The sequence below is a fragment of the Cucurbita pepo genome, chromosome LG18, assembly GCF_002806865.2.
Source record: "Cucurbita pepo subsp. pepo cultivar mu-cu-16 chromosome LG18, ASM280686v2, whole genome shotgun sequence".
NCBI classification, from domain to species: domain Eukaryota; kingdom Viridiplantae; phylum Streptophyta; class Magnoliopsida; order Cucurbitales; family Cucurbitaceae; genus Cucurbita; species Cucurbita pepo.
The window spans coordinates 4,911,823-4,926,849 of record NC_036655.1 but is presented as its reverse complement, the minus strand read 5'-3'; the positions used below and the strand labels follow the sequence as shown (position 1 = coordinate 4,926,849).

Below are 15,027 nucleotides of genomic sequence, written 5' to 3'. Positions count from 1 at the left end.
AAAGAATTTATGAGTATTTTTGAAGTATTATTAAAAATTTAAGAGTATTAACGAGGATATTTTAAAAATTAGTATATATTTTTAAAATTTTAAAAGCTAAATAATATTTTTAAAATAAAATATTAACCAATTTTTTTAATAAAAAAAAATGTATTTTTTAAGTAATTTTTGGAAGTTTTTTTTTTTTCATTAAAATATTTAAAAAGAAAAAAAAAAACCATTTTTCAATCGATAATTTGGGCGAGAAGTGACGCAATTCAGCTTCGGCTTCAGCTTCCTGTCGCCATGGCGCTCTCGCCATTTTTAACCAATCCTTCTTCTTCTTCTTCTTCTTCTCTTCTGCATTCTTCATCGCCATCGTTCTGCTTTTTTCTTCGCCATGCTGAAAGCCCGTCTTCAATCTTCGTCGCACCTCTTCGATTCAAAATTCGTTGTTCTAACAACGCAATCGAAGTTGAAACCCAACCACCCCGTCGAATCCGAGTGGATTTTGAAGTAAAGAAGAAGCGGAAGCTCAGGCCCAGCTTCCTCGAGCAAATTCGCCATAAGTGGTCGACAAAACCGACTTCCTCAAGAGAGAAGTTCCCCTGGCAGCAGCAAGAACAAGATAGAGAGCAGAAGGAGGAGGAGGAAGAGGAAGAACGGATTGGCTATGAAGATTCTGTTTCAATTCGCGACTCAACGACTAATGTAACTCAAGCGGTTCCTATAGGTCGCCCAATTTCGGCCCCTTGGGCTCACGGTAGCAAATCCAGAAATTCGCAGTTCGATTTCCAACCTAAAACGCCAGAAGGTGAAGTGTTTAATGAGATATCCGAGGATTTTTCCGATGATTCAAGTAATCGCGACGCAAGTACGAGAAGTTTTGACGATGATGTTTCTCCTGGTGGAAACTCGAATGGAGAAATTAGTGAACGTATTGATGAAATTTCACTGGAATTTTCGGAAGACGAGGAGGAAATTAATCCTGTAGATCTCAACGTTCTGCCGATTACTGAAAAACGTTCACCGTCGAGCAAAAAATTTGTTCGTTCTGTCAATTCTGATAATGATAGCAATGGTCCAGTTGATTTGCCATGGAAGAGAGAGCCGCGTAGGGATTCTGAAGAAGTTGATCAGAGAAGCAGCAAAACATTATTGGCTGAGAAAACGCTTCCTGAGCACGAATTGCGGAGGCTCAGGAACATTTCTTTGAGAATGCTGGAAAGAATTGAAGTGGGGGTCGCAGGTATAACTCAAGAACTGGTGGATACCATTCATGAGAAGTGGAAGGTAGATGAAGTTGTCAAGTTGAAATTTGAAGGGCCTCTTACTGTCAACATGAGGAGGGCACACGAGACATTAGAGGTCAGATTCTAAATCTTAATTTTAGAACTCAAATCATTGTTGTTGTAGTTCTATAGCTTATCGATTCTTGCAGTATGTTCAGCATGTTGTTGGCTTAGATTTGAATTACTAAATATGTGGGTGCCTCACATAGGAATGTTTTCTTGTATCAGAATAGAACGGGCGGATTGGTCGTGTGGAGGTCGGGTAGTATGATAGTATTGTATAGGGGAATGACATACCACCTGCCTTGTGTTCAATCTTATGCCAAACAAAATCAAGCTAAAAGTTGTAGATTGGATGGTTCAAACAATGTAGAATATGATGCTAACACGGTCAGAACTATGAGTACAATTGTTTCCGGTGCTTCAAAGCATACCAAGACGTTATCTGAAAAGGAACTCGCGGAGTTGAGTGATCTGAACCTTTTGTTAGATGAGATAGGTCCGCGTTTTAAGGATTGGTCAGGCTGTGAGCCATTGCCTGTTGATGCAGACCTGCTTCCTGGTATAGTTCCGGGATACAAACCTCCAACTAGAATTCTGCCTTATGGGGTAAGACATTGCCTCAGGGACAAGGAGGTGACTGCTTTTCGTAGGCTTGCAAGAAAAATGCCTCCACATTTTGCTTTAGGTACATTCGTATGATTGTATGCAAGTGCGCACGTATTGTAGGTCATAATGTCCTTGTTTAAATCTTTTATTTGATTCTTACAGGAAGGAATAGACAACTGCAAGGTTTGGCCAATGCTATGGTAAAGCTATGGGGAAAATGTGCAATTGCAAAGATTGCTATAAAACGAGGTGTAGAAAATACACGTAATGAGAGAATGGCAGAAGAACTCAGGGTGAGGCGTAATAATCTATGCTTGTTGAATTGAAACATTGTGAAGATTATATGCAAATATCAGTGTACTTGCACATGTTTGTAGCTCAATTCTTTTCTAGAAAAGTTTGGAATGTTTATCCAGGTGAGTTATTGCTAAAATCTTGTAATTTTTTTTAGGCGTTTTGGGCATTCTATTATCATGAAGGTTTACTTTGATGAACTGCAGTCATCTGTATTAAATAGATATATAGCTGTCAGAGATGCATCATTTATATTTATCTTCATGTTTCTATGTTCTTGATAAGTCAAACTTGTTTTTGTGCAAATTTTGGAAAGCTTGATACGGTCTTAGCCTTTTTATTTTGGATCTACCTGCTCTAAGAACTTGAATTGTGTACATTGTTTTGTTCATGGCTTTCTAATTATACTAACGTTCATCTGATTCATTTTGAAACCTTGCTACTAAACAGGTCTATGAACTTGGGAACTAAAAAGTTTGAATAGCTACTAAACAGGTTATAATTCATGCATGCAGATATTGACAGGAGGAACGCTACTCTCTAGAAACAAGGAATATATTGTTTTCTATAGGGGCAACGATTACCTGCCACCCACAATCACAGATGCATTGAAAGAAAGGCGGAAGCTAGCAGATCTTCAGCAAGATGTCGAAGAGAAGGCGCGACAGATGGCTTCAACTTCAGTTGAGTCAAAAGTGAAAGCTTCAAATGCTCCATTGGTTGCTGGTACACTGGCAGAAACCATTGCAGCAACTTCTCGTTGGGGAAGCCAACAAAGTGGTCAAGATATTGAGACTATGAGAGAAGATTCAGCTTTAGCAAAACTTGAATATCTAATTGAAGATCTCAAGAAGAAACTAGCTCTTGTAAGTAACATAATGCACTAAATGACTTCTAGAGGTGAACGAATTGGGATGCTAAAATTTCTGTCTTGACATGTATCTTTAACTGTGTGTCAATGGTGCTTACAGGCAAAAGGGAAGGTAACAAAAGCTGAGAAGATTATAGCAAAATTGCAGGGGAAGAAAGAACCAGCAGAGCTTCCCACTGATTTGGAGACCATAACCGATGAGGAACGACTTCTATTCCGTAAGATCGGTCTGAGTATGAAACCATATCTGCTCTTAGGTAAAAGAAAATGTTCCTTCCCAGTTCTAAATATCCACTTTTCCATGTGGAAAGATTTTCAAATGTAACCGATCGATCATCCTTTTAGGGAGGCGTGGTGTTTACGATGGCACCATTGAGAACATGCACTTGCATTGGAAGTTTAGAGAGTTAGTAAAGATAATTGTGAGAGGAAAAACTCTACAACAAGTCAAGCATATAGCAATCTCTCTGGAAGCAGAGAGCGATGGAGTGGTGGTTTCTTTGGATAAAACTACAAAAGGCTATGCGGTTATCGTCTATCGTGGGAAAAATTATACCCGTCCTGATGCACTGAGGCCTAAAAACATGTTGACTAGAAGACAGGCATTGGCTCGATCAATCGAATTACAGAGACGTGAGGTAACGTTTATAAGATAATACTGAACTTGCATGTTCTCTAGGACTATCTAAACTGTTGCCTTATATGTACTACTACCTTTTCTTTGCTAGGCACTGAAGCACCATATTTTAGATTTGGAGGAAAAAATTGAGCTGCTGAAGGTTGAGCTGGTACGACCTGACTTCTTTAATTTCAGTAATGTGGTGATTTATGTTACTTACAATGATCACTATGCTCTTTCTCTCTCATTTGTGTTACTTATGAATTCAGGAAGAACGGAGAAATGGGAAATGGCTCTTGAAAGATTGACATTCTTTGCCGGTAGAACCACTGAAGTGTTGTCATGTGTAGTTGCTTTGGAACCGGGCAACTAGTCATTATGAGAATGGCACTTTTGGTTTGCAGCAGTGAAGTACAAATTTCCTTTCATTTTGGAGCAAACGAACATTATTTCAAGACAAAGGTACGAACACATCCTAACGTTACTAGTAGATCCAGATATTGTTAGGATCATCTTTAAGATCATCTTTAGTATTACAGGAGATAAGCACGTGCGACTGCTTTTGCCACATCAATATCATAATTTCTTTTTCCCAAGCAATTTAGATTAACTTATTTCCCCCTCTAGCTCCTGCCATATAGATAGAAATAGTTATTCGGTCTGTGATAATATGGAAAAATAAATTTAAAACAGTGTTACGTTTGGTCTAATTGCTTCGGGTTAACATGCATTTGTTTGTTTAAGTTTGCTTAAAAGATTGAGTGGGACGAGAGTGTAACAGCCCAAACCCACAGCTAGTAGATTTTGTTTTTTTTTTAGACTTTTCCTTTCGGACTTTTCCTCAAGGTTTTTAAAACGCGTATGCTAGGGAGAAGTTTCCACATCCTTATAAATAATGTTTCGTTCTCCTCCCCAACCAATATGGGATCTCACAGTCTACCCCTTTCAAGGCTTAAGGTCCTCCCTGACACTAGTTCCTCTCTTCCATCGATGTGGAACTCACAATCCACCTCCCTTTGGGGCCAGCGTCTTCACTGGCACTCATTCTTCTCTCCAATTGATGTAGGATCTCAAAATCCACCCGCTTCGAGGCTCAACATCCTTGATGCCACTCATTCCTCTCTCTAATCGATATGAGATCTCAAAATCTACCCCTATCAAATTAAAACCAAAAAAACCAATAAAAATATAGATTTAATTGCTTCAGTTAACATGCATTTCTTGGTACAGTTTTCTTTAGTTTAACATTAAATGATAATAACTCAACCATTTGTTGATTTGGTTAGTTTCATGCCATCATATGAGCAAGTTGAACTAACAAATGGGATCGGCTTAACCCTTTGGTTATCATTTGTAATACCCTACATATATAATGGTTATTAACCTTTAACAACAAATGGACCTCTGTATTGGATTTATTACAATATTCATGCCTATGATGGGAGGTTCTTTTTTTTTTTATTATTATTATTATTACTTCGTCTATATTAGGAGATCAGATTTGGAGCTCAAGAACAAACACCATGGAGTTAAAAGGTGAAGAACATTTGCTTGTTGAAATATGATTCATACTAAAGTTATGCTCATTGCATTTATTTCATAAAAAACTAGCAGCATCATTAAACCCAAAGTGGGTGTGGAAGATCTTGAGTATGATCTATCACTTCACCTGTCTGCAGAAGATGAGAGGCTGATGAGCTTTTACAAGTCAATGGCTTATCGGTAGAGTTTACCTTATCTGTCTCTTTCTCCTGTTGAAGGTTAGTCTTGATGAAGTTCAAAATCACTGTGGCTAACTCTACTTGATGTGATTCTGCTGTGTAGTTGTGATCAGCTCCTTCTAAAATGTGTAATTTATGATTAGGAATGATCTTATCGAACTCTCGAGCATCGTTGACTGGAATTACTGCATCTTCAGTTCCATGGACTGTCAACACTCTGTACAAACATCATAAGTTCATCACTAGTTAAGCTATTTTTCTCCTTCAACATGAGAATTATACATTTCTATATGATATAATTGATATGGTGGCAAGGAAAAACAAATATGATTGGCTGATGATCATAAAGACATATATCCTATATATCTCTATAGTGAATTTCAAGTTAAATAATGATCATAAGATTTCTTTACAAAACAAAAGAATGCACGGAAAAATATGGGTATGTATATTTTTAGACAAACCCATTACACTAAGACCCACAGAAACCTCCGAATATTGGGTAGCTGTTGTGAAACTAGGTTTATGAAAGGAGCGGAGTAGTCGAAAATATAGCCATAAAAGCTATTTCAATAGCGGCATGAAAAATGACTATACAAACCCAATAGTCATGTACCAAGAATTTTTAGTTGAAAGACTCAATAGAGTAGAAAAGGCAAGCAAGAATTAAATCAAATACGTTATAATTACACCGTCCATTTAGACACAAGCTTAAAAATTTATGGATTAAACTTACCTGCATTCTTTATCGATTTGAAGACACAGTTGGCTCAAATTAGTATTTAGACGCTCCATCAAACTTTCCGCTGTCACTCGATAACACTTACCTAAGAAAAAACAAGTTATCTTTTAAATTTACAACAGACAAACATGATATCAATGTTTCAAATTAAAAACATTTGTGGCAGCTAATCAAACTAACAACCATTTTAACACACAAACCTGTTGAATCCTTAACATCAACAAATCCTTCCTTATCCATTCCTTGTTCATAATTTTCTCCCAAGCTTTTCTCGATGCCTGTTGTCAAATCAAAACGTCCAGAAACATTGACAACGATACCGACATCCTTATACTTGGAAGCATAAACCAGCACGTCATCAGCTCCTGAAACTCACAAAGTAAAGATCTGTAATATTCAAATGGAAAAAAGAAGAGCCTTTGTGAGGGGTCAGGTCAGGGGAGACCTTTGCTATGCCCAATGATAGCACAAACTGAACGTTTTGCTTCGTTGAAATATTGTACAATGGCATGCAGTTCATCAGCCTCACCCACGTAGTTACCAAGCTGAAATGAGCCATCACTTTCTCTGATGGTTCAAGTAATCAAAGATTGAGCCAGTTAGGAACCAAACAAGTTCAAAATCTACACAAGTTTCTAACCCATTTCCACAAAGCATACCCATTGCCAGAAAAGTCGAAACGAAAGGAACTGATTCCTTCTCTATCAAATGCTGCAGCAAGGTTCAACACAACTTCATCATCCTGAAAACAACAAACCCACAAACTCTAATGATTAATGTTTGTCTCCGACTTGGACCCTAAGCCCACTGCTAGGAGATATTGTCCTCTTTGAACTTACACTTTCGAGGTTCCTCTCAAGGTTTTAAAATGTGTCTGCTAGGGAAAATTTCACACCCTTGAATGCTTCGTTTCCCTCTCTAACTGATGTGGGATCCAATCCACCCCCTTGGAGGCTCAATGTCCTCGCTGACTGTAATAGTCAAGCCTACCACTAGCATATATTGTCCTCTTTGGATTTTCCCTTCTGGGTTTCTCCTCAAGGTTTTAAAACGCGTCTGCTAGGAAGAGGTTTCCACACCCTTATAAAGAATGCTTCGTTCCCCTCTCCAATTGATGTGGGATCGCACAATCTACTCCTCTTGGGGGCCCAATGTCCTCGCTGATTGTAATAGCCCAAGCTCACCGCTAGCAGATATTGTCCTCTTTGGATTTTCCCTTCTGGGTTTCTCCTCAAGGTTTTAAAACGCGTCTGCTAGGAAGAGGTTTCCACACCCTTATAAAGAATGCTTCGTTCCCCTCTCCAATTGATGTGGGATCGCACAATCTACTCCTCTTGGGGGCCCAATGTCCTCGCTGATTGTAATAGCCCAAGCTCACCGCTAGCAGATATTGTCCTCTTTGGATTTTCCCTTCTGGGTTTCTCCTCAAGGTTTTAAAATGCGTCTGCTAGGAAGAGGTTTCCACACCCTTATAAAGGAGAAGTTTCCACACCCTAATAAAGAATGCTTCGTTCCCTTCTCCAACTGATGTGGGATCTCACAATCCACCCCCTTAGAGACCCAGCGTCCTCGTTGACTATAACAACCCAAACCCACCGCCAGCAGATATTCTCCTCTTTAAGCTTTCCCTTCTGGGCTTCCCCTCAATGTTTTAAAACGCATCTACTAGGGAGATGTTTCGATCTCACCCATATAAACAATGTCTCCTTCCCCTCTCCAACCGAGGTGAGATCTCACACCAAATAAGGCTATGTTAGGGAGTGATTTAGGATTAAAACCCAACTCCAACCTAAGATTTTCACGTTCAAGAACCCCATACAAGTGTTATGTGAGAAAACGCATGTAGAATGTGTTTAGCTGACGGGATCAAGAAGGAAGCACTTATGACATAAACAATTAATGAGTTTTAACAACATCAAAGGGACAATCGAAACAAAGTATAGAAAAACAATTTTGACATGAATGCACAATAGAGCCAGACCTTTGATGACATATATCCATGACAGAGGATAACAATGTGAAGTGATCCAGCTTCATGTAGTATTCCCACAAGCTTTCCACCAGACTTCCCGTTTACAATCACTTTCTTTTCTCGAGGCACTGTGGCTTGTTTATCTATGCAATTTCCAAAATTAACGAAATCTATAAGTAAAAAATAAGATAAAGGGTTCTTTCTAATACTTTTCAAGTGCTTAGAAACACTCTTTTTGCCGTTGAAACGCTTTTCAGAACACTTACAAAGTCATTTCAAATAGGTCAAACCCTAAACGTCGAAGAACTCCAAAATCCAACAAGAAACTTAGACTAAAGCCTATCAATGGCATGGGATTTAGGAAATTAAAGAGGATGGCAGTTTATAAATACCTGAAGAAGCTTGTGAAGCCATAGCAGTTTCCAGTTTCTTGAAGAACAAAGTTACAATGTGAAATGAAAGGAATGGTCTTATTTTTATACTCCTTTATCATTGGAGATTCTCCCTTTGCCCTTTGCCTATCCTGAAACGGAGAAATTTTGGATAAATAAAAATAAAAATAAAAATAAAAATAAAAGGAATAAAGAAAGCTAAATTTTTACCTTTTGTTTACTTAGACTAAATTTATCGAATAATTTTAACAAATTTGATACTCCGTTAAAAACTTTGTTTAAAAGAGAAATGTTGTTAAAGTAGGTTTGAATTTATTAATATTTAAAATGGAGAAGAACTCCATTGTTTATAGAGTTTTTAAGGGCATTGTGGGACTTGTGGGCCTTGTGCCCAATCAATTAAATTTGGGCTTAGTTCACATTTTGACCAAATTAGTGAACCTTCTTCGGGTTCATGATCAAATCAACTAGTCTACACCTCACATTATTTAATTTATGTCATTCTTAAAAATATATTTTTAAATTTATTTATTTAACATATTTATATTTTGAACAATTTTTTTTAATACAAAATACAAGCTTGCCAAATTTTCTATTAAAAAAAATAATAATAACAAAATAAATATATTGGTAAACCTTCAAGGTTCAAGATGTAGTTATCGATTTAAGCTCTATGTTGAAATATATATTTTTTAATATATATATATATATATATATATATATATATATATATATATATATATCATAACATTTAATAATATATAGTAAATACTCACTATATTGGATGTTGAATAATTTCTTCTTCATTAGCTGCCAAATTAGTCTTCTCCAAATTGACCTTCCAAAATTAAGAGTGAGATTGAGTTTTTGACAGATTATTTTTAATTTCTAATTAATATTGAGAAAATTACATTTTTAAATCTAAAGTATTTTTAAAAAAATAATTTCTGCTATATGAAATAAATTTAAGTGATTTAACCAAACAAAAATAAATAAAATTGAATACTTACAATTTAAAGTCAATTATAAAATTGTTATTCCATTTCATTATATTGAGCACGATATGCACTTTTTTCTCAAATTGAAATTTTAAATTTATTGTACTAAAAAAATTATACATATAAATTTAATTACTTTACTTTAAAATATGACAATTAGCTTGTTCTAAAATAAAAATCCTGGCAATACTTGCTAGGACTAAAATAAAATAAAATAAAAATATATCATAAATTGGTCAAACATAAGGCAAGTGACAAAATTAAATCAAAATAAATTTGAATTCTATTTGGGTGTTAAATTTTTAATAAATATTTATTATAATATCTACTTTTTTTTTTTTTTCATAAAAAATGAAAACTTTAGATGTCAAAATAAAATAATTATAAAAAAAAAATAATTATAAGTTTCTCGATTAATTATTAATTTTGTATCTAATAAATTTCTAANTTACTCACATAATTTTTATTATTGTAATAACCCGAAAATAATAGATAAATAAATTAAATAAAAATAAATAAATTAATTGGACATAAAATTAAAATAAAGAAAAAAAAATAATGAGTTAATGAAAAGGACAAATGGTTAGAGTATTATTTAAAAACCCTTCAAAGGGAGGACTTTGACCTACTACTTTTCCGAGCTTGAAATAATCAAATCTATATTCTCTCAGCTCATATCTTAATCTTAGCATTCCATTCTTGAAAAGGTCACTTTATATTTCTCTCAATCTTTGCCTTCAACCTCTATTACTTTTCAATCAAAAGCCCCCACATCTCTCCATTAAATCTGTTGGGTCCGGTCCCCTTCTCTCTCTCTCTCTCTCTCTCTCTCTTCTGAACCCTTATTTTAAAGCCACACCATTCTGGCTTCCCATTTATGGCTACCAAAAGCTATACCTCCTCCCAAGCTTCTAATATTATTCTCCTTTTTCACATCAAACCTTCCAGAAAGTTTCATACATACAGACTTGGAAATGTCTGGTTTCACGTGTAGAGACCTTATGAAGATGAAGATCAAATGGGATTTTATGCAACAAAGGGAAGAAACCAAGCATGCTGGTTTAAATTAGAATTCCCATTCTTCTCTCCCTCTCTCTCTCTCCCTCTGTCCATTCATCAGTTTTCCATAACATAGCCTCTTATTATGGAGATCGCATTCCACCTCCATGAAAGCCATCGCCATAGCTTTCTCCAAACTCTAATGCACTCTTTTGGCTGCACTTACATTTGCCTCTGGTCTTATTTACCTCAACCATCCAAGTCTCTGATCTCTCTACCTCTTCTTTCCCTTTTGTATTTTCTTCTGGGTTTTGGTCATTTTGTGCTGATGCGTTTTGGTTGTTTTATGGACATGACATGCAGCTGCTTGAGGTTTTTGGATGGCTTATGCGTACAGGAGATTGAAGTACAGACATGTTCTTCATCTGCTGGGAGTTTGGCTCAGCTGCTTTTTGAGGAATATAGGCAACTAGAATTCAGTGTTGAAGATGGGTAATTAATTTACATTCTTTTGTTTGGGTTTTTTTTATGTAAAATGGAGCTAGTTTTGTTATATAAGTGGCTTTGTTTTATGCATATATATATAGGCTTGTTCCAGGACTAGCACACAAGCACAATGATCCTTGTCTGAAGTTGGAGGATTCCCAGCTTCAAACTTATGCCTCTGCTGATATACAGAGACAGTTTTATCTCGTAAGTTCATAAGTTCAAGAGATTAGTGTTTTGGTTTACTTCAAACATTGTTAAATCTTATGTCTTTTTTTCTGGTTTTGTTTGTTCAGGCAGCAAGGATTCAGGTTGGTCCTTACATCCTATGGGAATGATTTCATTGATTACTTTTAACGTCTAAATTTTCAGCCTAACATTTGGGAGATGATTATTATTACAGGCTTCGATCTTTTTGGGGAGCATCAATGGAGAAATTGAGCTCGGTTTCTCTAATGTTTCTCAGGTGAAAAGAATAAAGCCTTTTGAGATCTCTACCATATTCAAAAGCTTAAACTAATGATTATCAGTTCAGGTTGACATGCAGATGATAATAAACAACTTGTTACCTGGTGATGTTGTTGGTCCCAAGATTCCTTTGGAGCTTCCTCAGCCAGCAACAAAACTAAAATTGATCCCGAGCCCGAGTCTGAGCCCAATCCCAAACCCGAACCCGAACCCGAACCCGAACCAGCTTTCATCTTCTACTTCTTCCTTGAGATCACAGTCAATGGACAGCCCTGCAGAGTGCTCTTCTCTTCTGCTTAATGCAATTCAAACCACTCCCCATATTACAGAGCCCTTCACAGCTGACATTCCCATTCTGCCAAGCCAGCATCAGCACTCCATGGACTCCATTTTTGCCCAAGCAAGAAACCTTCAGTTCCCCACGCCAGAGGCCTTAGATGAAGCCATGACAAGAACCATTCTAGCTGTTCTGTCTTCGCCAGCCGGTTCATCTTCCTCCTCTATGCATAAGACTTTAGAGGGGATGATTACTCCAAGCTACCATTTGAATGTAAAAGCCAGTGCATTCAAGAAATATGCTAGAGTACTAACCCCGACTACGGCACGGTTGAATCAAAACATGAGCACCAGGCAAAGCTTGCTCAAGAGATCATTAGCTTTCATGAGAAACTTGAATCTCATGAGGCTTCGGGAGCGCATGCCAACGACAAGTCGACCAACGAGCTCACAACTACACCATGTGATATCAGAGCGGCGGCGGAGGGAGAAGCTCAATGACAGCTTTCAAGCATTGAAATCTCTACTCCCTCCAGGAACTAAGGTTCAATCTTTTGCCTGAAAATCTTTACAATTACTTAAAAACGCTTAGAAAGTCACTCATCCTCACATTTGTTAGACAATTTCAGTTTGAATAATGGAATTTGTATAATGCAGAAAGACAAAGGATCAGTGCTAACAACTACAAGGGAGTATATGAGTTCTTTGAAAGCTCAAGTGGCTGAGCTTAGTCGAAGGAATCAACAATTGGAAGCACAGCTTTTGCAAAGTGCAAAAGAAGAAGAAACAAGTGTTTTTCCCCAAGAAGAAAGATTCAGAGTTGGAATTTCACAAGTTTCAGAGTCGACATCAGAAGGCCAAATTATAGATTTGCATATAACAACTAGAGGAGAATCTCCATTGACAGACATGGTCATTGGAGTTCTTGAGTTCTTGAAGCCGCTTAACAATGTGAGAGTTGTATCCATGGAAGGCAACACCCAGTTAACACCTTCAAGTTCTACTAACCACCTAAATTTGAGATTAATCATTGAGGTAATTAGGCATTAATTAATACTTAGTTTCTGCAACAAAAATAAGCAAACTTGATGAAATCCTAAGTGACAGAAAATCAATCAATACATCCACAATAATCCAAACCCCTGCATCACATCAGAATGATAATCCATTCTATCATTAATCAAAAAGCATCAAATAAAAAACATATTCTTCATACTATTATTACAAGTAGGACAACCTCAGAGTCAGAGATGCTTCCTGTAACAAAGTTGTCAATTAAGAAAGTGAGTAGGAAAGTGCAATTAATTTATCTAATCATTTTTCATTTAGAAAGATAATATCCATTAGGAAATGGGAAGGAAAGTGGGGGTAAAAGAGCAGGTAGATAAATGAAGTCAGATAAAGAGAAAAACGAAAAACTTTGTCTTAAAATTTCTACTTTTCTTACTTTTCTTTTTCCTTATTGAATTAGGAGAATGAATGGGACGAGTCTGCCTTCCGGGAAGCAGTGGAAAGGGTTGTATCTGACCTGGCTCGGTGACAACAGAACCAATCACTATCTCGAATTGGTCAACTGCTCAGTTGATCTCCACCACTAGTTTTTTCCCCCCCTATATTTATTGTATTATATTATTATTTTTTTAATGAGATATAGATTAGTGGTTTTATTGTTCCTTTTGTTTTTCTATCTCCTTGCTTAGGATAGTCTGGCAAGTTTTGTTCTCAATATCAAGAACCATTTACATGATGTTAAGACAGCAAACTTCTTCATTGTATCTTCACAACAGTATTAATATTTGATCTTGACTCCTATAAGCCAAAAAGCTTCTTGAAAACATAAGTTTCGCTATACTTTCAATTTTCTCTAACTTCCAAACAGCCCTCTTGAGACAATTAGACCTCTCATCTCGTTGAAGCCTCCTTATACCTATGTCTATTTCTCTTCTCTCAAGCACATCATTTATCTAAATTCAATCACAGAAATCTGTGAGTCTTCTAATCGATATGAGGCTATATCATATCCACAACAATCACTTTACTTTCAGATGAATATCAAAGACTAAATCAATATGTTCAAAGTGCTAAAAAAAACACAAAATAAAGACCCGAATTGTAACTAATTAAGGTAGATCAATGAATTGCATATTTACAAAGAAGCATGGATACAAGTACACCACACAAAGACGACATGACATGACACGACACGTTACTTTTATAAAAAATCTAGGCCACAGACATGAGTCACATAACGATAATATGTTTATTAGAATTGAATTTGTAAAAGTATATATCATTTTTACACCAAAAGAAAATTCTGAGTCAATAATTTATGCATTTTTCGCTCCCCTCCTTTTTTTTATCCTATATTACTATGTGTTAGCGTTAAATACCAATCTAACAGATGTTCTATCTATATTGGTTATGTACAACAAGTGTCCAACACATTTATTGGGCTCACAACATCCAAAATGTGTCGGAGAGTCCAAGTGTCCAACACGCCAAACTAAAGTATATATACTTCTTAGCATATTTACGTATTTAGAAAGCTAAGGTTCTGGATGCTACAAGACAGTTGAGTTTCCAAAAGTAGCCGTCGCCCAAATTGACTGCAACTTTTAAGGGAGTATCATCGTCAATATTCCTCTTTCAAGATCCACCTACCAATGCAAGACTGAATCTTTTACCTGTTCGGCTTTTTGGGCTTTCCACAGACTCAATGGACAACATTATTGAACAGCCTTTTTAATTAATGGGGTTGTGCTTTCATCTTGGCTGCAAGTTCTGATCTTAATCTTTTAACTATTTCTCATGGGCGAGTCAGAAAAGGCTTGGAGACGGCAGTATTGACTGTCGATTTATCAATTGCAATAAGTGTCATCATACGATGAGATATATACTCTTGAATATGAACGTAACTTCCTATGAACCTTCCAAATAATATTTGATATGAACTATTTTCTGCACAATCGTTACCCAAACTTTATACAAAAAATAATGAATAAAGAACAAAGAAAAATTATATTTTAAAAAATTATATTTTAAATTAAATCTAAAAATACTAAAGGAGCGTTTGACTAAGAAGCCTAGATTTAACATTAGAATTGTATAGATAATAGATATCTAATTGTAGACAGGACCAAGAAGGGGCCTGAACATGATTAGAGAATTGGGGTTGTGACGCTGTTTTGGTGAGATCAGCTCCAATTATTTTATTCTAAGGATCAACTTGGTTTAAAGAAACGGTGATGTGGTCGACTGTACCAAGTAGTAGGTTTTGGGTTTTTGAATTGACTGAGGCGACAAATAAGA

At 36.3% G+C, this 15,027-nt stretch overlaps 3 protein-coding genes across 6 annotated transcripts; 2 read left to right on the top strand and 1 right to left on the bottom strand.

The window, feature by feature from the left end:
• The first annotated feature begins 227 nt into the window (after nt 1-227).
• LOC111780259 (CRM-domain containing factor CFM3, chloroplastic/mitochondrial) lies at nt 228-5,676 on the top strand. 3 transcript variants are annotated; one of them, XR_002812824.1, is made up of 11 exons: nt 228-1,347; nt 1,500-1,959; nt 2,043-2,173; nt 2,690-3,040; nt 3,146-3,302; nt 3,391-3,683; nt 3,774-3,833; nt 3,934-4,126; nt 5,156-5,200; nt 5,344-5,424; nt 5,529-5,676. XR_002812824.1 is itself a non-coding variant. In XM_023660610.1 (8 exons), exons 1-8 carry the CDS (start codon nt 286-288, stop codon nt 3,970-3,972), a joined length of 2,553 nt encoding a protein of 850 aa, XP_023516378.1. In that variant the 5' UTR covers nt 228-285; the 3' UTR covers nt 3,973-4,367. The 3 variants fall into 3 exon arrangements, 1 of the variants encoding a protein (XP_023516378.1); XR_002812823.1 differs by having other exon boundaries at nt 5,279-5,424; XM_023660610.1 differs by lacking the exons at nt 5,156-5,200; nt 5,344-5,424; nt 5,529-5,676 and having other exon boundaries at nt 3,934-4,367.
• On the bottom strand, nt 5,194-8,622 carry LOC111780264. Its single transcript, XM_023660616.1, has 7 exons — nt 8,492-8,622; nt 8,109-8,242; nt 6,787-6,869; nt 6,573-6,694; nt 6,328-6,492; nt 6,122-6,212; nt 5,194-5,602 (listed from the first exon to the last, which is right to left on the bottom strand). The coding sequence occupies exons 1-7, from the start codon at nt 8,511-8,513 to the stop codon at nt 5,284-5,286; spliced, it is 936 nt and encodes a 311-aa protein (XP_023516384.1). The 5' UTR covers nt 8,514-8,622; the 3' UTR covers nt 5,194-5,283.
• A 1,429-nt stretch (nt 8,623-10,051) lies between these two features.
• LOC111780260 (putative transcription factor bHLH041) lies at nt 10,052-13,533 on the top strand. Of its 2 annotated transcripts, XM_023660612.1 has the most exons (8): nt 10,052-10,749; nt 10,852-10,980; nt 11,076-11,181; nt 11,271-11,285; nt 11,378-11,440; nt 11,510-12,262; nt 12,376-12,753; nt 13,190-13,533. In XM_023660612.1, exons 1-8 carry the CDS (start codon nt 10,634-10,636, stop codon nt 13,256-13,258), a joined length of 1,629 nt encoding a protein of 542 aa, XP_023516380.1. In that variant the 5' UTR covers nt 10,052-10,633; the 3' UTR covers nt 13,259-13,533. The 2 variants fall into 2 exon arrangements, with proteins under 2 accessions (XP_023516380.1, XP_023516379.1); XM_023660611.1 differs by having other exon boundaries at nt 10,052-10,980.
• Nucleotides 13,534-15,027: the final 1,494 nt, after the last annotated feature.

What these genes read in the sequence shown, in the direction of transcription:
- LOC111780259 (XM_023660610.1), top strand. Translation starts at nt 286, where the DNA reads ATGGCGCTCTCGCCATTTTTAACCAATCCTTCTTCTTCTTCTTCTTCT. An exon ending in GAATGGCAGAAGAACTCAGG is followed by an intron (nt 2,174 to 2,689) that starts GTGAGGCGTAAT and finishes TCATGCATGCAG; the next exon opens with ATATTGACAGGAGGAACGCT. An exon ending in TCAAGAAGAAACTAGCTCTT is followed by an intron (nt 3,041 to 3,145) that starts GTAAGTAACATA and finishes TGGTGCTTACAG; the next exon opens with GCAAAAGGGAAGGTAACAAA.
- LOC111780264 (XM_023660616.1), bottom strand. Translation starts at nt 8,513, where the DNA reads ATGGCTTCACAAGCTTCTTCAG. An exon ending in GGCTTCACAAGCTTCTTCAG is followed by an intron (nt 8,243 to 8,491) that starts GTATTTATAAAC and finishes GAAATTGCATAG; the next exon opens with ATAAACAAGCCACAGTGCCT. An exon ending in ATGGATATATGTCATCAAAG is followed by an intron (nt 6,870 to 8,108) that starts GTCTGGCTCTAT and finishes TGTTGTTTTCAG; the next exon opens with GATGATGAAGTTGTGTTGAA.
- LOC111780260 (XM_023660611.1), top strand. Translation starts at nt 10,634, where the DNA reads ATGGAGATCGCATTCCACCTCCATGAAAGCCATCGCCATAGCTTTCTC. An exon ending in GAATTCAGTGTTGAAGATGG is followed by an intron (nt 10,981 to 11,075) that starts GTAATTAATTTA and finishes ATATATATATAG; the next exon opens with GCTTGTTCCAGGACTAGCAC. An exon ending in TACTCCCTCCAGGAACTAAG is followed by an intron (nt 12,263 to 12,375) that starts GTTCAATCTTTT and finishes TGTATAATGCAG; the next exon opens with AAAGACAAAGGATCAGTGCT.